General features: G+C 47.9%; 1 protein-coding gene and 1 non-coding gene across 7 annotated transcripts in view; one reads left to right on the top strand and one right to left on the bottom strand.

The window, feature by feature from the left end:
* Window positions 1-24,104, bottom strand: part of Traf3ip1 (TRAF3 interacting protein 1) — a 36,791-nt gene extending 12,687 nt beyond the window's left edge. Inside the window, exons 1-11 of one of the 6 annotated variants that reach the window (XM_017596540.3) lie at window positions 23,863-23,994; window positions 21,354-21,422; window positions 19,264-19,425; window positions 18,039-18,176; window positions 17,526-17,942; window positions 11,549-11,624; window positions 9,079-9,180; window positions 7,666-7,761; window positions 3,533-3,595; window positions 1,412-1,432; window positions 95-179 (exon numbers count right to left, since the gene is read on the bottom strand). In XM_017596540.3, the coding sequence (XP_017452029.1) occupies window positions 95-179; window positions 1,412-1,432; window positions 3,533-3,595; window positions 7,666-7,761; window positions 9,079-9,180; window positions 11,549-11,624; window positions 17,526-17,942; window positions 18,039-18,176; window positions 19,264-19,425; window positions 21,354-21,422; window positions 23,863-23,985 (1,352 nt within the window). In that variant the 5' untranslated portion in view covers window positions 23,986-23,994. The other 5 variants (NM_001012204.1, XM_006245437.5, XM_006245435.5 and 2 more) reach the window with 5 other exon arrangements.
* On the top strand, window positions 10,136-10,238 carry LOC120094985 (U6 spliceosomal RNA). Its single transcript, XR_005489651.1, has one exon. It is a non-coding gene; the product is annotated as a U6 spliceosomal RNA (small nuclear RNA).
* Window positions 24,105-24,375: the final 271 nt, after the last annotated feature.

Genomic DNA, 24,375 nt, shown 5'->3' with positions numbered 1-24,375 from the left:
GCACGAGTGCTGACTGGGCAGCAGGTGCGATGGGGGGAAACCCACAGCTTGCCCTAGGCATGACCACACTCCCAAACCCCGGGAGAGGACACACCTGAGGCTGGAGGGAAGCTCATTTGAGACTTCTGCATTCTCTGTCACCTCCAGCTTATCTTGGCTAGTAGGTACAGCTTCTCCTTCTGAAAAGATGACAATTCAAAATGAATCCAATAGTAACAAAAATAAATTTACTGAACTACAAATATCAATGAATTCAAATATAAATTCATTGAAAAGGCATCAATCAAGTGATTGAACACTTAATGAACTCTTTTCATCTACCACTGAAGGCAGACATTTAGGAATATAGACACACTGAAGCTCTGCTAATGCGAACCAGCCAACCAATCAGGAAATAAAGGGTGATGGATCCAAATGAACTGAACCTGAGGAAAGGACAGCGCATGCGCACGCGCGCGCGCACACACACACACACACACACACACACACACACACACACCACATATATCATACCATCTCTCTGTCTCTCACACACACACACACACACACACACACACACACACGCACACACACACAGTGTGACAATCGCTCAGCAAGCTTTAGCCCACTCACATGGTGCGCTCTTCCACACTGTGCAGTGACAGATCTCAGTCACACACATGGGGGCCTCAGGAGTGTGTGTGCTTCAGTTATAAACAGTTGGATCATCAAATGCCTTTCGCTTTGTCACCCTGGGCTCCATTTCTAAATTATCTACACTTATGCTGGGTGCCATATTGTTTTTATAATCAGTACATAATTTTGCTTGTATTTTACAGCAAATTCTTGCTACGTAGCCCTGAATGGCCTGGATCTCGCTCACAGAGGTCTCCCTGCCTCTACCTCCCAAGTGCTGAGATTAGAAGTGTGCGGAATCGGGGCTGGGGATTTAGCTCAGTGGTAGAGCGCTTGCCTAGGAAGCGCAAGGCCCTGGGTTCGGGTCCCCAGCTCCGAAAAAAAGAACCAAAAAAAAAAAAAAGAGAAGTGTGCGGAATCACCTGGCTAAAACGCAGTTGTTTTTTTCATTATAGTAAAAAGGCCAAGCCAGTAAGTTACAAATAAAATTACTAAGACAATGGAATTTATTCTATTTAAATAAATTTATACTTCAGAAAAAAAGTAGAGATAAATTAGAATTTGAACATTAGAAATAAACATTATGAGTAGAAAGAACCCTGAAATGTGATCTCTTCAAAGTTCAAACACAGAAACGTATAACCCACATACAAGATTGAAACTTAAAACACAGCAAATCAACATATTTCTTTAAAGTAAAAGACTTTCACTAGGACATTTTCTAAGCACAGAGCTGAGACCCTGCTTGACATGTGCACATGTGTGACAACACCAAATACCTCAGAACTGCTCTCACCTGCGTCGCTGGGAGAGTCACCTAGAAAAGAAGAGAGAGTATCAGGAAATTAGCCTTTATGTAAGGGAACCACAGTGACTCCCTGAGCAATCAGGGAAAATACAGCTGCTAGGGACAGGGATCCTCTGGGCGTTTCCCTAGCATCTTGCTACTGGTTACAGTCAACCAAAACCGTAAACACTGCACATTAAAGCGAGACTAGCCCGGCCATGGGGGCCCACACTAGCACTCAGGAGTCAGAGGCAGGCTGATTTCTGACAACCAGGGCTACCCATGGAGAAACCTGTCTCAAAAAATAAACAAAAAAAAAAAAAAAAAAAGAAAGAAAGAAAAAAGTAGAGTCTTGTGAAGAACTACATAAGCCACAGAGCTAAGTAGTGAATACTGAAGTCACAAAGCCACAAGAAGCATGGAGGACCAGCAATGCCAGCGTGTTCAGCCCACCCTACAGAACTGACACTACATCTCCACCAGCTTCCCACAGCCCGGGTCCTTTGCCCTCAAGTGCTGCACTCTGTGCACAAAAGTGCCACAAGGTGGATTTGAGACCACGGCTGGGAATATGGGAGTAGCACAGCCTGCCAAACATCCAGACGTCCCTTGGGTTCCAACCCCAGCACTCCCAGACAACAAAACAGGAGGCACACAATCCTGTGACACACTTAACATCCAGGAACATGTTTACAAAAGGACAACATGGTGAGGGGTGGGGAGAGCAGTACACATTCACAGGTCTCCATACGAGAGCAGACTTGCCCCACATGGGGACACAAGGGTGTTGGCACCTAGGAGCAGACTCCCACAGGACATCCTCTCATGAGCACTAGAGCGGAGCTCCTAGACAGAGTAATCTACAGGAGGCAGGAGTTCTTAAGGCCATGGAAAAGAAAAATGATCTAGGATCCTTTCTCTGTGGGCCCCAGGAAACCCCAATGTCACAACACAGAGTGGGTAAATTGGTCACGGACTAGACATTAGGTCAGTATGAAACTCTAGGGGACCAAAAACAGCAGTAAGGACCCAGAACAGTGTTCCAGGCAACAGACATCAGGGACTCCACTCAATCCAGGAAGAGGGCACATGGGCATCCTCAGGCCCTTGCTTGCCCATAGACCTGCTATCTCCTGCAGGCTGGGCTGGGCTCTGCTCATCTCTGCTCTCATCTTCAAGCCTAGGTGAACACAGATCTTTTGAGATCTAACATAATCTATGTCACCATTATCATAAACATTACCGTTTCCAGTGCTCTACACTGAAGCACTGAAACCTCCTTACCATAACCACACGAAGTCTCAAAGGACCTGGCTGGGCCCTCTCCTCTCCCGGTCCACATCTCGCTTTTGATGTTCCTAATACACCATGTCAGCCAACACAACTCTTCCTAGCCATGAGCTGCATTGGGGACAACCTGTCGGAAAGGCTGGTAGGCTCTCCTGTTTCCCAGGTCACCCTTAGTCCCCCTCCCCCTCTCCTCCAGCATCTCCTGCCAAATGGGTTTTCTCCATGTCTGCAGCCTCACCTCAGCTCCTGTACCACCTCCAGGGCAGACAACATGTCACTCAACTTTTCCATGCATTCCTGGCCTTGGTCCTGACACATAGTAACTGTCAAACACTCTGTATTTAAACTAGTTGGCAAGCATCATCCCTCACCTGTCTGCCCCCAGCAGCATAAGGCCGGCCTGAGGGAGGCTCCCATGCTTTGGGAACACCTGAGGGGTATTCTACCATAGTCCTCTGTATGGTGAAAAGGCTGAAAAAAATGTTCATCCAGAGACTGGAGTCACCACAGACAATCACGCAGCAGCCATATTTTTGGCTGTCTAAAGTCCTCTGAGCAGGAGTAACCTGCAGGTCTCTGAGTAGTGGCCTTAGAAGCTACTTCAGAGATCATTTATGATACCCCTAAGGTCACAAATGCCACCACTTCACACTAGGGCACAAGAGTGTCTTGCCTGTGCTATCAAGCAATGGTCTTTATGGGAGAGACAAGCGTGAGTCCCTTTCCAGATCATGGTATCCTCAGGCCTGGCCGCACCCTGAGAGGACACTGGTCCTGGCAGCTGGCTTCCTCCCTGCCGCTCAGTCTCCCCCCACCGAGAAGTGTGAAGGGCGTTCTTACCTTTCTGCTTTACTGCTGGCTCTGGCTCAGCGTTCTCCCGCCACAGACTAGCTGAGTTATCATCTGAAATACTAGTTGAGTTAGTATTGGCTTCTCATATCCTGACATAAAGAGTTCAAAGCTGGGCACGAGACTGTGCCCTGAAAGGCTTGTGACTAGAGGGTGGCTCGGCACTGCCACATGCCAAGGATGACAAGGGTAGCTTGGGGCAGGAGGACAGCACCAGGACCCTGGCCAGGGCCTCAGGCCAGCTGACCTCAGGGAGCTCCCCAGGCAGACAGACGGGCCCCACATCCCCATTCCTAGAACTACTTATACCAGCCAGGCCTGAAAGCTAAGCTTTCACACAGCCGGCACATCAGGAAGGAAAGAGAAAAAGGACAATACTTTTGATATGGTACATATTAAAGAGTCCCAAATACTTTCTGCTGATTACTAATGCTTAAGTCTCAAAAGTGGAAAAAAGTTCATAAAGTGTGGAAAATAAATACTTCCAATATTAAAAGCAAAAGGAAAAAGGAGGTTCTCACAGGGCAGGCTACGTACAGCAGTGGGCTCAACTCTAAAAGTGACTCATCACTCAAGAGCCCAGGGAAGAAAACAGTCTGCTTCCTGAAAACCCAACCGTGTAACTTCTTAAAACCATTCAAAGAAATAATTCTCACCATAACCTGCCGTTATCTGTTAAATGACCACTCAAGTTAGGAAGAGCTACATAAAGTAGTGGTGTGTGGCTTTATCAAGAACTTTCCTTCAATTTATAAAAATGCTGGCCTAATGATGTAACTGTACTGCAAATGCTTTGTAAAGCACAGCCAAGGAGAGAGCATGGATCTTAGGATCTAAGGGCAGGCAGGTTCGGCAGCTACAGACTGGACTGCCAACTGCAAGGAGCCTCCTGCATGCTGTGCTGGAACAGGAGTTTGTGTCAAATCCAAGCTGTCACACTGGTCTTACAAGTGACAAGCATTTATGTTCTACAAAAGCCAGCAGACTTTTGTAAAAATTCACTACTGTCTGGCCATGGGAAGCCACCACACTATCTGTCTGCCTGCCTTTATTAATTTATTGATTTTAGGGAGTGGTGTGTTACATGGTCTAGCCCAGCATCCTACCTCTGAGCTGACCTCTGAGTTCAGATATTGTACACAATTTTACCCTTCTCAAATTCTACTAGATTTGCTCTGTTGGACTTTGTTTGGGTTTTGGAGTTTTTTGGGGAGAGGGGGTTAGGGGCATTATTTTGTTTTGTTTATAAGAGTTTGCTTCAGATAGTCCAAGTTGCCCCTAAATACAACATGAAGCCAAGCTTGGCCTTGAACCCCAGATCCTCCTGCTCCGCCCACCTCCCACCCTCATGATGAGATGATAAGCATTGATTGGCTTCTACTCATCCTCTTCATATTTTTTATTTGGTTTTATTTGTATTGGGTGAAGGGATGTGACCCATGAGTGTGGGCAAGCATGTGGAAGTCGGAGACAACACTGTGCAGTCAGTTATTTGCCTACACATGGGTCCTGAGGACTGACTTCCAGTCAGGCTTCCACAGCTAGCACTTCACCCGAGCCACACTGCCCCATATTCTGAAGCAGTCTTTACTACTCTGGTGCTGTGGTAGAGCTTCACACAGATGTCAGCTAGTAAGGCAGGGATGCTGTTAGATCTGAGTGCATAACCACGGTGGGAAAGTTTTTAAATAATTAGAACGCAGCTTGGACTTCAAATAATAAACAGAGAATGATTGCATCTGATGTGACTATGTTAGAGAATGTCTGTGTTGGTGTGTTGGGTTTGGGAGCTGCCTGCTCAAGTGTTTACAGAAAGTTAGCAGATGTTTTTACCATATGCTGTAATCATTCCTGAAACTCTGCAGCTAAGGTAAAGCAGCAGAGAGCCAGGACACTGGGAACTGCACCGTTGTGCTTTGCAGCATTTTTGATGACAGCAACTAAACAAAATGAGTGAGGTAAAGTGAGCAAATAGAGTGATGGCTTCATGCACAGACAAGTCAGGAGATTTCCAACCACAGACCAGCACACAGTACATGGCCCAAGCTCGCATTACAGCACAGCACAGCACAGCACAGCACAGCACATGCAGGAAGCAGGGACTCATGGTGGAGGAGACATGGGTGGGCTCCTGTTGAGCTCGTCACACCTGAAAAGTGAAATGGAAACAAACCCACACACTCTCCTCTGGCAAGGCAAACCCACAGTAGTGCCCATCAGTAGTGTAGGACTGGCCAGCCAACAGAGGGCTGCTTTCTCTGAAAACACAGGCCAGGCATGATGGTGCACACCTGCCATCTCAGGTCCTGCAGACAGAGGCAGAGGATCTTGAGTCCACAGCCAGCCTGGGCTACGTAGTGAGACCCTATCTCAAAAAGAAAATGAAAAGGAAGAAAAAGATAGATGTATGTATGTATGTATGTATGTATGTATGTATGTATGTATGTATGTATAGATGTGTGTGTGTGTGTGTGTGTATGGATGGATGGATGGGTGGATAGATGGATGGGTGGGTGGATGGGTAGGTGGGTAAATGGATGGATGGATAGACAGATGGACAAATGGACAGATGGGTAGATGGGTGGATGAATATGGATGATGGGTTCCTCTCTGAAGAACTTGAACTAGAAATGAAAGGCTGTCACAGGGAGAGGATGCTTTGGCTGATACCAGGACAGTGGATCTGGAAACCATGCTCGTGTAAGACACTAAAGAACTGATAGCTGATGGTAAATTCTCAATTCCAGAACAACTGCTGTGAGACAGTGAGAGTGCTAGGGCAGACACAGGGCTAGCTCCTGGCTGAGACCTCAACAGTATCAGGACTCAACGGCAGAAGGGTCAGGGAAGAGGTACCTGGGACAACCCGGAGCCCAGGCTCTGCTCCTCACCACAGTTACCTAAACCCACACTATCAGCTCTATGACCCGGGGACAGCCTAGGAGCCTAACTCTAATCACCCCCACTAGGGGCAACATGGGAGTAACACTCTGCTCACACTACCAGGGCATCGGGTTTTATTCTCAGCTACTGAACACTCAACAGTACACACTCCTTTCGGACAGAACTTATGTCTATAGACTGTTCAGCATGAGCCCAGGGGTGACTTCCATTGATCTTATATTAATGGTGTCACCAGGCTGTCGGCTAAATAGGTTGCACCTTGCTCATGCTCAGAGCAGGCATCTCCATGCCCACGTGCAAAGAAGAGCGCACGGGCGCATGGGCTGGCCCAGGAAGGACCTGAGAGGCTGCTCTAGGCCAGGAGGTGGGTAAGCAGAAGAGTGGGACTCACCCACAGGTCTTGGATGAGGAGTCTCAACTAAATAGATGGGAGAAGCTCCCCCCAAAATAAAACACACTGGATGTGGACCTCTGCCCTCCACATGCACTCATGTGCACAGACACAGACCATGCACACAAAAAGAAAAACAAACTCTACAAAATCTGGTAGATACAAAGCAAGCTAAGCCCCAAAAAGTTTTATTTTCTCCTAAAATCAAAGTTGACCTCATGTTTTTCCTTGAGTACAGCTCAAGCTTCTGTTTCTACAGAGTATGGTTAAGGCCGCAGCAGACTGCAGTGCCCCGCAGAGAGGGTGTGCCTGCACTTCTCTTCCTCTCCAGCGTAACTGTGCTGAGTGTCACAAGCCGTGGACATGCTCTTAAAGGAAGTTTTATATTCAGTGTGGTGTGTGCACATGCGCGTCTGTGTCAAAGGTCAGAGATTGACTTCTGGGAGCCGGTTTTCTCTTTCTACAATGTGGGTTCCAGGGATCAAACTCAGGATTGGTGAGGTCTTTTACCTGTTAAGATCTCAATGACCCACTTTTTGAAGCCTTAATGGTAGCGAGTTCATAGTGAAACCAAGTAGAGCTAATGGGGTATAGAATGTAACCATCACATTATCTTATTGAATGTCAGTATCAAGGTGGACAGAGTCCACCTTAGTGCTTAAGAGTACAAATGATCCATGATCCATGGCTATACTGACACGTAAATAGTCTGTGTCAAATGGTGAAGAGTTTAAACTGAAGAACAGTTTCTCTCTTAGCATCGACACTGACATGGACTGTTTTGTATCATACCCGGGAGGAATCAAATTGAAGGATGCATTTCTCTTACCTATTTCTGGAGCTGTCGTTTCCTGATCTGGTTCGTCATTTAGTCCCGACACTATGGAGTCTAAAATCTTAGCTGAAATATTATCCTCTTTCCTTCCTGACATAAAACAGTTAACAGCAGATTAAAATGCTGTAGGAGTTTGTATCTGGGCTGCTTTAGTTAGGATGCTTACAAGGCCTACCAGGGTCACCAACAAGCTTTCTGTCCTCTCAGTGCCCAATTTGCCCAGAACACCCCGCAGATGGCCGGACAAGACCCCCCTCTCCTCTCCAATATGCATGCCCTCTTCAACTTTCCTCTTGTCCCCCACCTTCCAATCTGAGTCTTGGTAGGCTCTCTGCTCCTCCAGGCATCTGGGTTTACGACCATCTAAAGGCCACACTGTAACCGTCACTGCAGACTAAGCGTTCACCTGTGCTCTCGCCTGTTTCCATGACTTTCTCTGACATGCACACAGATAGGCACACCTCCCCTTGCTTTGCGTATGTCAAACTTGACTGTCCCAGAGTTCTTGGCACTGACACCTAACCCTCCAACAGCACCTCCACCCCAGTCTCCCAGAAGGTTCTTCCCTTTGAGTCCCTTCTTTCCTAACTGGAGGCGTTCAATCCACCGTCTGTAATAACGAATCTACCTAACTCTCCCCGGCTTCCATTGTGGCTCTGGGGCCGAGCTGCAGTTACTCCTCTATCTTCAGTCACCGCCATCTCTCAGTGCTACAAGCTCCTTAAGTCTTCCGGCCTCCATGTCCCCTTCAGAGCTAAATCTCATCTCTGCCCTGTGAAAACTACACCAAGGCCTTCCACTCATGCCTACTGTCCACACAGCCAAGAAGACAGTTTCTTGGGGCCCTGGCAGCTGACATGGGCCCTCCTACAACACTGTCCCCTTCTCCACTCTTGTCTACAGTGGGGCTTTTGCCATGGATACAGGCAAGCCTACAGCAGCTCATGGTCTCCTGGTCCAGGCCTCTTTCTTCCCAGGCAGCTGAGCAGATGCCTGTCTCAGTGAGGCTCTTGTTGCCTGAGTCTCTCACTCCTGCTTCTCTTGGGTTTATTTTCCTTCAAAAGACTTACTACAAACACAAGTTTACACGCCAACAATCTCTTTACACTTTGAATTCTGCCTAGTAACAAGAAGAAGGTTCAAATGGGCAACCTCAGTCCATGGCTATCTTAGAGCAGGACCTGGCAGCTCACTGGGACAGTCCTGACAAAAGCCCACAGTCCTGACCCATCGACTGTAGCCTAGGGAGACACTCTGGGGCTGAGGCCTGAGGTCATGAAGGGGCAAGCCCCGAGTGGCCACCCTCCATAGTCAGAGATCACGCAGAAGCCAAGGACCAGACAATGACTAGTTTGTCCCCTCTCAGACACTCACTCCCCAGCCTCACTACTGCTCATGAGATCTTACCAAGCTGCTTCATGCTATGGTCCTTCTTAGCTTTACGGTAGGAAGCCTTACGTTCTTTTTCAGGGGAAGGGTTATTTTCACTGGCTCTAGAGTCCCTTCTTCCTGACATGAAATTGCACAATGAAAATAAGTGTTAAACTTACAAAGGCTGCACTTACCAAACAAGTGAACTAAGATGAATTCAGTAAGTTCTGACATAATGAACTGCTTCTGAGTACGTAAGCATCATATTCTCCTGTAAAGTCTTCTAAGTGCTATAGTGATTCCAGAAGGGCCTCGGAGTCTATCCATGCCAAACACGGTACCCAAACCCCTTGTTCTTTATAGTGGTCGCAAGGCTCATGATGTGAACCAAACACCCACACCCTATGTCTTAGGCACCTCAGAGTCAGGACATTTGCTCAAATGATGACCCACTCAAGAAAGGCAGAATGTTTGGTGCAGTGCCGGCCTTGCTGAGAGAAGGGCTCTAGTGAGCCAGTGGCTGGCTGGTGAGATAGGAAGATGAAGTCCACTGAGCTGCTGCCAACTCAGTGAAGCCTAGAGTCATGATTCTTCCTCATGGTGAATTCACTTGGGGGTCACAGAAAGGAGGGTCACAGAGAGGGAAGAGGGAAAGAAAGACAGTGTCACACACCACACACACACCCACACACACACACACACACATCACACACATACACACACACACACACCACACACACACACACACACACACACACACACACAGCATCTACAAGTTAGCAAATATTAGAAAGCAAGGGCATGATAATGTACGCACGGAATCCCAGCTCTTAGTAGGTTGACAAGGCCTGCTGAACTACACAGTGTGTTTGAAGCTGGCTACATAGGAAGACCCTGTCTCAAACAAAGCAACCAAGAAAAAGCAGGGTGAGGGAGGTAAATAAAATTAAACAACACAAGGAACATCAATCACCTCAACTAAGAGACACCAACACATCACACACACACACACACACACACACACACACACACACACACACACCTTCCCAAATTACAGAAGACATAGATAAGTCAAGACCTGACAAGTCACCCTGCTTACTTTATGAGAAACAAGTGGAAGTGGAACGATACAGAGAAGATTAGCATGAGCCCTGCGCAAGGATGACGTGCAAAGTCATGAAGCATGCCATATTTTTTTAAAAAAGAAAAAAATTATTAGGAAGAAAGAACAAAATAATACACCCCAGGCACACTTTTAATGTGTTCACCTTTAATCCCCATCCTTAGGAGACAGAGACATAGGTATCTCTGAGTTCAAGGCCAGCCAGGGCTACATAGTAAGACCTTGTCTCTAAAATCAAAAGAAAACAAAAAGCAGTTTATATAAAACTTCTTTTATAAGAAGAGTAGAAGGAGGCAGGAGTTAACACAAAACACGGGGTCCTAGAGGCCCAGGAAAAGCAGGATGCCATCCTGAACAATCCAGAGCCCCAGCTACACCATTAATTAAAATAAGTAACTAACTTAAAAGATTAAATAATAAAAATGCTGGATAAAACCAGTCTTCACTTCTCAGACCTCTAGATGTAACACCAAACCCACAAGCAGCTGGAATGTAGAGCCCTCAGGCAGGTCAGAAACCACACCCAAGGAGACAGAAGAATGTTTAAACCTGCAGACATCCTAAGGAGGGCTGCATGAAGACAAACCCTGTTCCGTTCTCCACAGAGCTCAGATTGCTGGAACAGGTACTCGGAGAGAAGTGCTTTCGCACCAGGAATCACATTCCCACGGGGACCTGAAGCACTGGCAAGGAGTGGGATGAGGTGTCCACAGAAGCCTGCGGCTGAGACCTAACATCTCCCTCAACTCATGTCAATAACTATTCTGTGGCTGTCTCTCACAAAGAAAGGGCTTTTTGGCATAAAATGTCACCACGGCATCGCAAGCTGGGTGAGAGGTGATTGCTAACGTAACAGCCCCAAGTGCCATACTCCTACTGCTTACGATGTCACAGGTTAGGAGGAGGTGATTTTTCTCGAACTACTATTGCTCAGTCAAAGCCACTTTGCATTCAGTGACTTAAGGCTCCAACACTAACGACTGTACAAAGCTCCCCAAGGCTCTCCTGTCCTGAGAGCTCAGCCCCTCAACAGGATTCCTTCTTTAAGTGAAACAGCAGCTACCTGTGAGCTCTCTGTGTCTGGTCTGCAGCAGAGTAAACTCTTTCTACCACAGTGGAAGAGCCAGTGAGACCAAGATGACTGACAAGTAATTCTGAGCAGGAACTCCAACCCGCCCTTTAGATTTCAACAGGTTCTCCTGCACTGGGTGGTACAAGCTCGCACACATATGCACATGCTCCTCTGTGAGAATGAGCAAAAGCCACAATCTCCAGATGCAGAGCTGACTCCTCCCCAGAGTTCCCATCTCCTACACCCTGGCCAGACATAGGAGGGCCAGCCTACGTCTCAGCTACACCCACAGGCAGTTTTGCAGTCAGTACCTTCCAGTGAATTCTTGGATCGCCGTTTTGATGCTTTTAACGTTGAAGACTTGGATGCTCCTACAGAAATGTCAGCCTTAAAGAAGAGAGAAAAGAATCAGTTGGCACATTGCACATCAGCTCTAACTGAAGTTACTTCCCATGCTCTGCTGGAAGAGTATGAACAGGACATATCCTCGGCTTGAAGGACTGTACCACACCCTCACCTGAGGTGGGAGGTAGGGGAGGTAGAGGACACCGCCCCTCCTTGCCCTGCAGTGAGATCTGTCTGTACCACTTCCTAAGAGAAACAGTGATAAGGCTGTGCTAAGCCTGCATCTGTTACTACACAGTCCTCCGGCTCAAGGACAAGACGCTGGTGGAATTGTGCTACGTGGTAGGCAATTCCTCACTGGCTCAACACCTCAGGGTGTTTAGTATCTGAGATGCAGCCCATCACTGACCAAGATGTCACTACAATGGGATTTGCAGAACTCTGAAAGTCAGAACTTCTAGGGCATTTTGGGGGGGGGGGGGGCGCTAGAGAGAACCCAGTCCTCTCCCTCAACCCTTCCCTCCCTCCTCTCAAGCATTCCCTCCTCTTCCTCCTTCACTCTCCTCCCCCAACCACCCCCTTTGCCTGGCACAGATCTAGACTCCCATCCCCATGTAACGCCACGGCCTCCTAGGCCCTGCTCCAGCCACCTGCACCAGATGGTTCTGAATACTTCCAGATGAATTACAGAAGCTGGTGTCAACTTTTCAGTGGTGTTTATGATGAATGCAGCCTCCCCAGGGTAGCCATGATCATACCAGCCAAAGGAGACATATTGCATGGTCCCAGACTCACCTGCCTCTCCCCAGAAGCCAGCCCACCCTCTTACCAGATGACAAAAACATATATGCTTGTCACCCAAAGCTGGGCATAACCCTGGAAATGCCCACAGAAAACCATTCCACCTGTCCAGCAGGTAATAAGCCAAATATATGATAGCTTTTGTAATGGAGCATCTGTGAGACAGCTCTCCTCCCAGCAGATCAGAAAGGATAGAGCACTCACGGCTACAATGCAGGTTTAAACGGACATCTCTTAAACTGTTTAGAAGCTAGGAAGATGACTCGGTGGGTAAAAGTGACAGTTGCAAATGATCCTGCATCTCAATTTGCCAACTTTATAGATGTGCAATCGCCCGGGAAATGGGCTTCTGGGTATGTCTGTGGGATCACAGTAGATCAATGAGATGTAAAGATACCCCTGCCCTCACTGTTCATGGCACCATTTCACTTAGCTGAAAACTATGATCAGTTAGTTCCCTCAAGCACATGTGGCTATCTACTCACTGATACTCGCCCTTTCTCCCTTATATTGCTTGTCAGGGGATTTTTATCATAGTAACGGAAAAGTAATTAAAACACCACTCAAGCTCAAGGACCTGAGTTTGAAACTCCAGAATCCACATAAGAGCTGCAAACACAGCACAGTATCTACAGCCCTACTGTTCCTACAGAGACAGGAGGTGAAGACAGGAGAACTCCAGGAAACTTAAACCTTAAACCTTAGCCTCAAGTAGACACCACAAAAACAACGAAGACCCTGTCTCAAAAAAGCTGGAAGCAGAGGACTCATACCAAGGATGCCTTCCAATCTACATACAAACATCATGGCAAACGGTTACATTTGCGCGCGCGCGCGCGCGCGCACACACACACACACACACACACACACACACACACACACAAACACACTATACTGGTTTCTATTATCAACTTGCCACAAGCACCTCTAATCCCAGCACTCAGGAAGCAGAGACGGGCAAGACTCTGAGTTTGAGATTAAACTGGGCTGCAGAGCAAGTTCTGGGACAGCCAAGGCTACATAGAGCAACACTATCTCAAAAAAGAAAAAAAGAAAAGAAACTGCCTCCGTCAGTTGATTGCCACAGGCAGTGCCATATCTGGCAGGTAGGCAGAGACTACAGGAAACCAGCGGACTGAGAGAGCCTGAGAGCAGGGCAGGAGTCAGTGCTCCTTTATGGTCTCTGTTTCAGGTCCTGCCTCCAGGCTTCCTTGACCGACTGTGATGTGGAAGTGTAAGCCAAGTAAGCCTTTACCTCCCCTAGGTTAGTTTGGTCAGTGTTTTATCATGGCAACAGAAAAGCAAACAGAGACAGACAGGCAGGCAGACAGACGGACCAACGGACCAACGGACCAACTGTTTTTTAAAACTTTACCTCCATCTCTGCTTTGACATCTTTGAAAGATCCTTCTGACAACTTTTTAGATATCTCCCCTGAACTTGCTGACTATAAAAAGAAGAATCCTTTTTACACTTTAGAATTGTTAAAAATCTATAATATTAACAATGAAAGGAAGCTACCAAGAAACTGTACATACACTGGGGAACAAACAAGATGATCTCTCACGCAGGAGCGCATCATCACTCCAGGTCTGATAGCCATGTTATTCTGCCCAGAAGTCCCAAGAGAACGCCAAGAAAGTCGCAGGACACCTAGAAACACTCTGCAGTAGGTAGGGCCAAGTTACCCAAGATTAGAAGTGAGATGTGGTGTGACTGTAAGCTCACTCCTGTTTTCTGAGTGTCTCCCAGTAATGGACAACTTCAGAATGGAAAGAGTCTTCATAGCAACAGTGAAAACATTGTCAGGAACCATATGAGTACAGTAAATACCATCTTATTCCTTAAATTAATTCTCTGAAAGATCTGGACAAAAGGAGACAGACTGTCATCATTAAGTTCATGGTGAAGGTATGGACGAGGTCACTAAGATTGCCAAGTTCAGTCCAGCCTCACAGCCTCAAGAGGGGCAAAGGCTGAGCCCGTGGCTAGGCTCTAATGTCACCCTGGAACCCTGCTGACTGCACATATGCTTGCACCTGTCTTCTTTCCCACCAGGCAGCTCTGCCTCCTCCTAGACAGTAAGAGAGCAGGACTAGGGACAGGCAAGACTGTAGCAAACACTAGGAAGGTCCTTTGTGAGGAGTCTTGAAGTAGCTCACATCTGTAGGCACTTGTGGCCACAGTAAACTTCAGTGGTGTTTTCCCAGACCCACAGAGCTCAATAAAGGTACCCTGGGATCAACAACAGAAGAGCCAGACAGACAAAACCAGAGACCCCAGCGAACTGAATTTCACTTGACTGAGGGGGCCCTATCCTTTGAAACAAACTATCACTTGTACTTGGTTCTTATCCAAACACCCCTCTCTGGAACTGCCTTTCTGTTAGCATTCACACCATCAGCAGCTCCAGTGAGCATGACAAGGTGATGCTTCATCTGGAGTCAGAACTGAGGAAGGTTGTCCCTCGAGGGACTGCCTCACACAGCTAAAATACATCAGAATACACTAGTGCCTCTAAAACACAGCTCAATGAAAACTTTTCTTAGGCCACTAAAAAGAGGCAATGAGAAGATATAGATGATTTCCAAAACTCGCAAAGGAACCCAGGTTACTGTGACACAGGTACATTATGACACGGACAACGTTACTCCAGGATGTGAGTGGGAGGTTAAAATGTGACTTAATAGCAAACAGCCAAGTGCCCAGCAGAATGCTAACCCAACTACCAATGAGACCACAGCAATCTCAGTGCACCGTGCTGAGAGGGGGACATGCTGACAGCCGGGACGGCAGTGTCAGGATACCTGCATGGCTATCCCTACAGAGCCCACTCCTCTCACAAACAGCCACACCGAGATGCAGTATGGAACAAGAGACTGCCGCAGGTAGGTTTAGAACCAGCCCAGATCCCGGCTGTCCTGTGGCCAGCAGCTGCAGAACTGGGATGCTCTGTGCATACTGGGCCACCAGGGCATCTGGAGGAGTCTGGACCTAGGATGGCTGATCTCCACTGGCCTCTAGAGTCATCTGGGAGAGGAACCTTAGCACATGCAATGAAGGATCATCTAGATTTAACTCAATTGGGAAGACATGTCGACTATAGGAAGCACAGCTTCATGTGCTGGGGTCCCAGAAAGAGTATGAAGGAAAAGGCTTCTCAACCTTGGAAAGACAAGCCAGAGGAAACCTTCCTGAAAACTGTTTCTTGTCAGGGGGAATGACAAGAATGGGAAAAGTGACTGGTGTGTAACCCATGCACAGGGCCAGTCCCAGTCACCTGACTCAGAAAGCAGTGAGAAGCCAAAGGAACCCCTGGCCAACCTTAATTTTACCCGAAATGCCATTGTTCCGGAATTACAGGAAGATGAGTTTTCTGGCACTTACAACGTGAGAGACCTTGAGTCATGTCCATGCTCCAAAGAGACCACACACACAACTGCTGTCAGCTGTGTATGTGGACTATGGCACAATGATAGCAGGCGAAGAGTCTTTGAATAATCTGGCAAGACAAAGCAAGGCCTCGGCAAATGGCTCCTGCTCCCAGTTGATGCTTTCTCTAGAGGCCTGGCAGGGACTGTCAAACTCTGAGGACAGAAGACATTTGACGGCAGTGTTTCACTGGCCTCCTCCCTGGATCCACCTTCCAGTATTCTAAACACTTCACAGCCATCCAAAGACCCAAGACCTGAAGCGCCACCATCCCTCTGCTTCACCTAACGTCTACTGCATACCTACTATGTGCCAGTTCCCTATTAGGCCAGGAATTCAACAGTAAACATAAGTACTACCCAGATTATGTGCTTAAGGATATTCTAAAGATGTCTGAAAACTTACTGAAGAATACTGAGCTAAGTGGTTGAGCTACTATTAATAAGTGACAAAAACATTTAAAGTTTTTAAGAACTGGGCCAATGTGAGGTTCAGGGAATAAAAACATTTTCCATGCAAACCCAGCAACTGGAGTTTGATGTCCAGAACCAGCCTAAAGGTTAGGAGAGAACCAACTCTGCGAAGCTGTGCTCTGGCCCCCACACTGTGGCACGCACACACTCACACCTACATACTCCATGCACCCATATATAACAACAATTAGAGTAGAAATAAATAAATTTCTTCAAACAGACACCTGGCAAGAAACTCTTTGGATTACTTCAAGGAATCAAACACAGTCACAATTCACAATTCCAAGTTTTCCAAAGTCTATTAAAAGGATGACAGATGTCCTGGCTGATTTTATGTGTCAACTTGACACGAGTTAGAGTCATCAGAATGAGAGGAAATGCCTCCATGAGACCCAGCTGTAAGGCAAGTTCTCAGTGATCAAGGGGGAGGACCCACACCATTGTAGGTGGTGCCATCCCTGGGCTGGTGGCCCTGGTTCCTACAAGAAAGCAAGCTGACCAAGCCATGGGAAGCAAGCTAGTAAGCAGCATCCTCCATGGCCTCTGTATCAGCTCCTGCCTCCAGGTTCCTGCCCTGCTTGAGTTCCTGTCCTAACTTCACCCGATGATGGACTATGATCCGGAAATGTAAGCTGAATAAACTCTTGTCCTCAACTTGCATTTTGGTCATGGTGTTTCGTCACAGCAACAGAAGCCCTAAGTAAGACAATAGGTTCAGGAGCTAAAGAGCTGGTGCTGTGGTTAAGAGTCCCTGCTAACTCTGGTAAAGCAGAGTTCAGGCTCAGCGCCTACACATCAAGCAGCTCACAATCACCCGTGTGTCTCTAGCATACATGACATGCATTCATACATACAATCACCCGTGTCTCTAGCATACATAACATGCATTGACACATACAAACAAGCAGAAAAATAAACAGTATTTTACAAAACAAAGGTAGAGCAGAAGCTGTTTTACAGAGCACAGTACACTCTCCATGCACAGGCCTCGGAGCTGGAGGGATGGCTCAGGGTTAGGAGCACTGGCTGCTCCTGCAGAGGCCTGAGTTCAGTTCCCAGCATCCACACAGTAGCTCAGAGCCTCCTCTAACTCCAGCACCAGGAGGTGTGATTCCCTCTTCTGGCCTCCGGGGCCTCCTGCACATACATGGTACACATATATTCACTCACTCACACATAAACATAAAAATAATGAGTAAATCTTAAAGAGGAAAGGAAGTCTTGATCATGACCATGCCTTTTTCTCTGACTTGTCTGCATCTCTGCTCTTCTCCCTGTCAGGATCCCGGGTATGTTCTCCATTCTTCGATTTCCGCCGTTCCCGGTCTTTTCCCTTGTCACGGTCTCGGTCCTTCTGCCTCTCTTTTTCTTTCCCACCGTCACTCCTCCTGTCCCTATCTCTGTCCCTTTCAGTCTCTCTGTCCCGATCTTTGTTGTTTCTGTCCCTGTCCTGCTTGGCCCGTGCTCTGGCTTTCTCTCGCTCTCCGTCTCTGTTTCTGTCCCTGTCGGGTTCTCTGTGTCGGTCTCTGTCAGCCTCCTTTGCCTTCTCCTTGTCTCTCTCCTTCTCCCGAGGCTTGCTGTCTTCCTTTAGTTCCTCCTTCTGTTTGTGCTCTGCACTTGAGCTTCTCTCCTTCACCTCAGAGCTTCGTTTCTCCTGAAGAAAAGCATATGGACATGACAGTCATTTTTAATATTTGACTTTAGTTTACAGACTTGCTGTGTCAAAGACATGCGGCGTCCTACAGCTCACCTCTTTCTGTGTTCTGGACTCTTCCTCCTTCACACTCTTGTTGTCGGGCTCTTGTGCTTTCGACGTCCTCAGGACTCGACCTCTCGAGTCCCCCTTCTCCCCAGCTAAGACTCTCTTCACAGCCTCATCACTGGAGAGCTGGTTGGCCAGGCAAGGAAGATGATGTTAGTGAGTACAGGCACTGAGAATGGAGCACTAAAGGACAGCTCATTAAATAGATTTCTTCCTACCATGAAGGACATTTGGAGATAAACTAGTAAGCAAAAATGTTAGTGACAAAGCACAATGCTTGAGATCCATTACTAAGATCCTGTCTCCTCTCTATCCAAATGTCAGTGTGGACATGTGTGTGGCTCTAGTAACCCACATTGCACTACATAGGTCATCAAACAGAATCCCAGGTCTAATGAGCACACATCACTTAGGACAGCTATTACAAAAGAAATGCTAAAATTGCAGGTATAATAGGGAGCAGTGGAGCCTGGGAACCACTGGGGATGCAGAGTGTGCCGTGCTCCAGAAAACAGTGTGGTGCTCCTCCCAATATCACACACACAATAATCAGCATGACCACAGCACTCCTGGGTTTACCCCAAAAGAACTAAAAGCTGGTCTAAAGGGACAGTGGCACTCGGGCTCTGAGTGGCATGATTTATGACAGCCAGAATGTGGAAGCAACACAGATGTCCCTTAACAGACGAACAGAAAAACAATGTGGTCTACAGACACAGCAAAGTATTGCTAACCAAGTGGGGAGAAAATTGACCCATGGCACACTGTGAATGAACTCTGAGGACACCATGTTAGTGACATACTGCCTCATACATGGACTGTCAGTCAGACTTACAGCAGCAGAGAGGGAAAGGTTGTTACTAGGGTGGGAAGAGGGGGAGGTAATGAGTACAGAGAGTGAGTCTTGCAAATGAAGGGTAGATCACAGTGATGGCCACACATCACTAACGTATTCAAACTACAAAACTTGTGCCAACTGAGATAACTGTTACCTGGATCTCCACAACAGAAAACTACCTCAAGCCCCAGCAAGAGCAGATTCTGGCTCCGGCATCCCTCACAGCCACCCAGGGGACAGAGCAGCTCTCAGCACTGGCCTTCCTGCTCACACCCCTGCTTCACAGGCTTCACATGCAGGAACTAGGGAAGCATTCCACACCAGCTCTGCCAGTCCAGGACAAGCTGCCTACCAGGAAGGCAGGCACCCACCTACCTTGCTGAGGCAGCACTTGCCAATCAACTGAAGCAGCTCATTGGTTCTTTCAGGTTCGTGCCCGGCCACAATTCTAGCTGGTTTTGCTGCCAAGGGTTCTCCTGACACCATCATGACCACATCTATGGCCTTCTGTAAGAAGCTAATCTTTGCATCTTTATCCTGAAATATTTCCATGGAAAAGACAAACATTAAAGTAAATACTTGCAGCTGGATAAATGGCTCTGACTGTAATTAACATTGTACAGTGCTCGTACAGAGGACGTGAGTTTCAGTTCCCAACACCACATCGGGTGGCTCATAAGCACCTGTACCTCCAGCTCTAGAGGCCCTGACGTCCTATTCTGGACTCCACAAACCGCACTCACACAGTAACATACACACGGACACACACACACACAGTTTAGTTTTGCTTTGTTCTTAAAAAGGAAGCCAAGAACTCAGGAGGGAGACAGTGTAGGGAACACCAGAAGAGCTGGAGGGAGGCAGTGGTGAACAGATATGATCAAATACACTGCATAAATGTGTGAGATTTTCAAAAAACAAGATGTTTTAAAATAAAATTTTGATTTTAAATACTTTGAGGAGTTCATATATTCAATATAGTCAATAGGCTCAGTATATTCAATGTTCACCCAGAATGGTGCCTTTTTATATGAAAAACTATTTCTAGATGTATGACAAATTCAGAATTTCTGACTTTTCATAACTGTCATAGTTTGCATATGCTTGACCCAGGGAGTGGCACTATTAGAAGGTGTGGCCTTGTTGAGGGAAGTGTGTCACTGTGGGGGTGGGCTTGGAGACCCTCCTCCTAGTTGTCTAAGAATGCCAATCTGGGGGCTGGGGATTTAGCTCAGTGGTAGAGCGCTTACCTAGGAAGCGCAAGGCCCTGGGTTCGGTCCCCAGCTCCGAAAAAAAGAACCAAAAAAAAAAAAAAAAAAAAAAAAGAATGCCAATCTGTTTCTAGTTTCCTTCAGATGAAGATGTAGAACTCTCAGCTCCTCCTGCACCATGCCTGCCTGGATGCTGCCATGTTCCCACTTTGATGATAATGGACTGAACCTCTGAACCTGTAAGCCAGACCCAATTAAATGTTGTCCTTTATAAGACTTGCCTTGGTCATGGTGTCTGTTCACAGCAGTAAAACCCTAACTAAGACAATAACCTTTATGAACTTTCATTGTTTACAACCAAATCTACTCATCCAATCTTTCAATGGAACAAATGGGATAGCATTAACTATAAACAATCTGGCTCAGGCTTTTGCTTCTGAGACATGGTCTGTGTGGCCTAGGCTGGCTTCAAACTCATGACTCTCATGGCTCCCGAGAGCTAGTGCATCACCATTCCTGGCCACTGATCCTGATGTACTTTTGCTTTTTGAGTAGGGTCTTGCAGACTTGACTGGCTAGGCACTCACTGAACTTGCAGCAGTACCCCTGCCTTAGTCATTGAGTGCTGGGCTTATAGCTATGCATCTCCACATCTGGTTGTAATATTGCTTTTTTTCACATTTCTTTATGTTCTGTATGTATATGTGTATAGATGGATATGCATGCATATACATGTGGCTGTAAAGGTGGGATTATTGCACACACTCACACGCGCACACATACATGTGCCTGTTCATGTGAAGGTCAGAGATTCACCTCAGGACACCATCTATTCAGTGTTTTGAGACAACGTCTCTGGGCCCTAAAGCTCACCCATTTCCCTAGGCTACCTGGTCAACGAGTACCTCTCCAGCTCTGGGATCACCAGTATACACGTCAGCCAGCTTTTCACATGGGTGCTGGGGGATACCACCCAGGTCTGCACGTCTGCATGGCAAGCACTTTACCAGCTACCTCTACAGCCCCTAATTCTGCTTTTCAGTAGATAAATCTAGCATAGCATGCAATTGTCACAAATGGGAAAATGAAACAAGAGAAGGTACATATAACTCAGGAATCCACCAGCCTTGCATTCCACATCTATCAGCGTAGACACGGCACACAGGAGTGTGCAGCCATATAAATAAATGAATAGAGCCCAGAATAAAATGGGCTCTATTCTGCAAAGCAAGAGTGTGGAGAAAGGGAACCTACCTTGACGTTATCTGACTTCATCTCAGCATCTGTGTAGAGGCCCTTCATGAAGCCAGTTATCCTAATCACCTGCCAAACAGAGAGGGACCATCATTCACCTCACTCCGTAGCCCCTTCACTGACCTCATCCACTGAACCCCACTGAGGAGAGGTCAGGACCCAGTCACACCTACAGCTCTAATCTTCATCTCCTTCCTCAACAAAGGTTTGATGCCTGGAGAACAGCCAGCTATGAGACAGCCAAGACTACCATCACTGAGCAGGTGTTAGGAAGTTCACAGTAGGGGAAGGAGGGCCAAGGGATACTGGAAGAGCATCCCACTGAGGTCAGAGACTGCAAGGAAAAGCTGGGAAGAACACACCAAACAAAAAGAAAACAACCACCAAGTTCAGTCCAACAGGTTTCATTAGACGGATGAAAGCCAAATGGGGTGGCAGGACCCTGAACCTGACGCCGCAATCAGTCACACTAGGCCTGAGAGGACCTGACCACACAACCCTTCCCCACTGCACTCAGACCAAGCCACGGGAATGGACTCCAGAAAGAAAAGGAGCTACTTAGCCTGAGTATCTGAAACCAGAAGCTCCTGAAGAGTCCCTCATTTCTACCATAAAGGAGTGTTCTCCCATCCAAACATATTTGTTCTCTTTCCACAGGGCCTCTTCCTGTAGCCCTAGTTACCACTACAGAAGGGCAATAATTTTCTGATCCGCCAATGCCCCTACATCCAGCCAGAGTCCTGGATTCTCAAAAGTGCAAGTTACTAAAAAATCAGTAAGACAGGTAACAGAAATAAATTAAAAAAAAAAAAGACATCAAGAATGTGAATGTGGTGCTTAGTAAGGACTTTATGACCAGACTTGCAATACATAGAAACATGTTACCATGGGTACAGGAGGCAGGCTTTAAAAAACACCAGCAGCAAGACATCCCCGCGTGAGTGTCACCTCCTCAGGGATGTGGCTACAGCTACTCTGGCTGCATCATCTAGTTATTAATTAATCTAGAAGAGTCCATCTCACAGCAAACTACAGAAAGATGAACTGCTGGGCTCGGCTGGGCTTGTGCTAGGTCATTTTGAAGAGACAGCTGGCTGGCACACAGACCACCAGAGCATCCCTATCTAACATTTCTGAAAACTCACTTTCTCACAGAACTCACAGAAAGGGTCAGTCCCTTTCTCAGACCTTCCAGGATAGGCTACGAATGCCTCCCAGTCTGGGAGAGGAGGCTACCAGGCAGCAGAGCCCCTTGGGATGTGGGTGGATTCCAGAGCATTTCTGGACACACCTAAGATTGACAGGCAAGGGGCCCTGTTCCGAGAAAGTACCCATTACCAGCTAAGTAAGGTAGGAGGCCAAAATGAGTAAAGAGAAGGGTAGACTACAGTGCTCAACCTCCTGAGACAAGAAAGTCTGTGAGGGTCAACACCAGGAGAGAACTTGAGCTCTGGAGACTGACAGTTCTAAGTCCCAACCACACCCTGAGTTCCACAGCACCCTCTGGAATACCATGCCAATTGTGCTCACCCCCTGCAGTGACACTCTAGGGTTACCAAGAACCCTAACAGACTCCACACAATTGTGACTACTGTACAGTGTTATGTAGCTCCCTGGAGACTCACTAACAAATGGAAGACATGCTCCTTGAAGTCCCAAGACCTAGTGGGCCTGGCAACCTAACATGGAAGGCACCTTTGAGAGCTCTTGCCCAGGCCCCAGACAAGGACCTACACCCTACCCAGGCCTCAAGTATAAGCACAACACAATTTCAGAACTCCAACATACACTCCAGCTCCTTAACAGCAACTTGACCCTGGGCCTAGACTCTGCCCCAGGGCTCTCCCTCACATACCGATGTCATCCCTGGCCTCCACCACCACCCAGCCTCAGCTTCTGGCTCCAGCCCCTGACCCACAAACCTAGACCCTGAACCAGGCCTTATATCTCCACCCAAACCACTTGACCAGCACCAGTTACTCTACCCTGACTCCAACTGGAGCCTAACCCTGACCCTGATCCTCAGCTGGACCTGCACCTCCACCCCTCACCACTCTCTCAATCCAGTCAGCACTCGGAGACTGACTGTCACACAGATCTCCCCACTGACCTGATCCTCATCTTCATCTGAGACTAATCCTCATTCTGACCTGAACCCTGATTGTCACCCTACAACGTCCCTTACACTACCCGGTCCCTCAACGCGACCCTCACGCTACCTAGTCCCTCATCTTGGCCCGACCCTAATTCTGAGTCTCACCCCAATACAAATCCTATTCAGACGCGCATCCTACCTCGATCCTTACCCTACCTGAACCCTCACCCCAACACTCACTCGGTCCCGCACTTAACCCTAACCTTCGACACCGACTCTCACCCCGTCCCATACCCTACTCCAATCCTCAACACGTCCCGCCCCTACTCGAACCCTTAACCCGTCCCACACCTACCCCTACCCTCACCCCATCTCAACCGGATCCTGACCTGACCCGCACTAGTCGGCGCCTACCTCAGTGATGATGTCGTGCAGGTAGCGGAACGGTGGCTTGTTGAGCAGCTTCTCGGTGAGCGGCGGCCTCCGGATAACCTTGCCCAGAGCCTCCTGCGTCCGCCGCACCACTGCCGCGTTCATGGCGCTGCCGCCCGCGACCGCTCGCGCCTCTCCTCGCGCACCGCGCCTCTGCCCGGTGCCTCGAGATGCCCGCCGTCCCGGCGCGCCGGTCTCCCATCCCACAGTGCACCGCTGCTAGCCACTGCGCCTGCGCGTGCCACCAGCACCGGGTCTCTAGGGCCGCGCGGCCTTGGCAACGGACGCGCGCCCGGCCCCGCCCATCCCCTCCGGCCTCTCTAGCTGTGCAGGAGGACAAGCGCGCTCCACCTCTGTGGCTGTTTGAACCTGAACCTGGCTCTGCCCGCCCCGCGCACCGTAGGGCGCCGCACAGAGACCCGGCCATTCCGTGTGAGAAAAGAGCGATCATTTGTTTCTAACGTTTACAGTAACCACTAGGAAAATAACATTTCA

Source organism: Rattus norvegicus, chromosome 9, assembly GCF_036323735.1.
Source record: "Rattus norvegicus strain BN/NHsdMcwi chromosome 9, GRCr8, whole genome shotgun sequence".
Lineage (NCBI taxonomy): Eukaryota > Metazoa > Chordata > Mammalia > Rodentia > Muridae > Rattus > Rattus norvegicus.
This window is presented reverse-complemented; position numbering and strand designations above follow the sequence as displayed.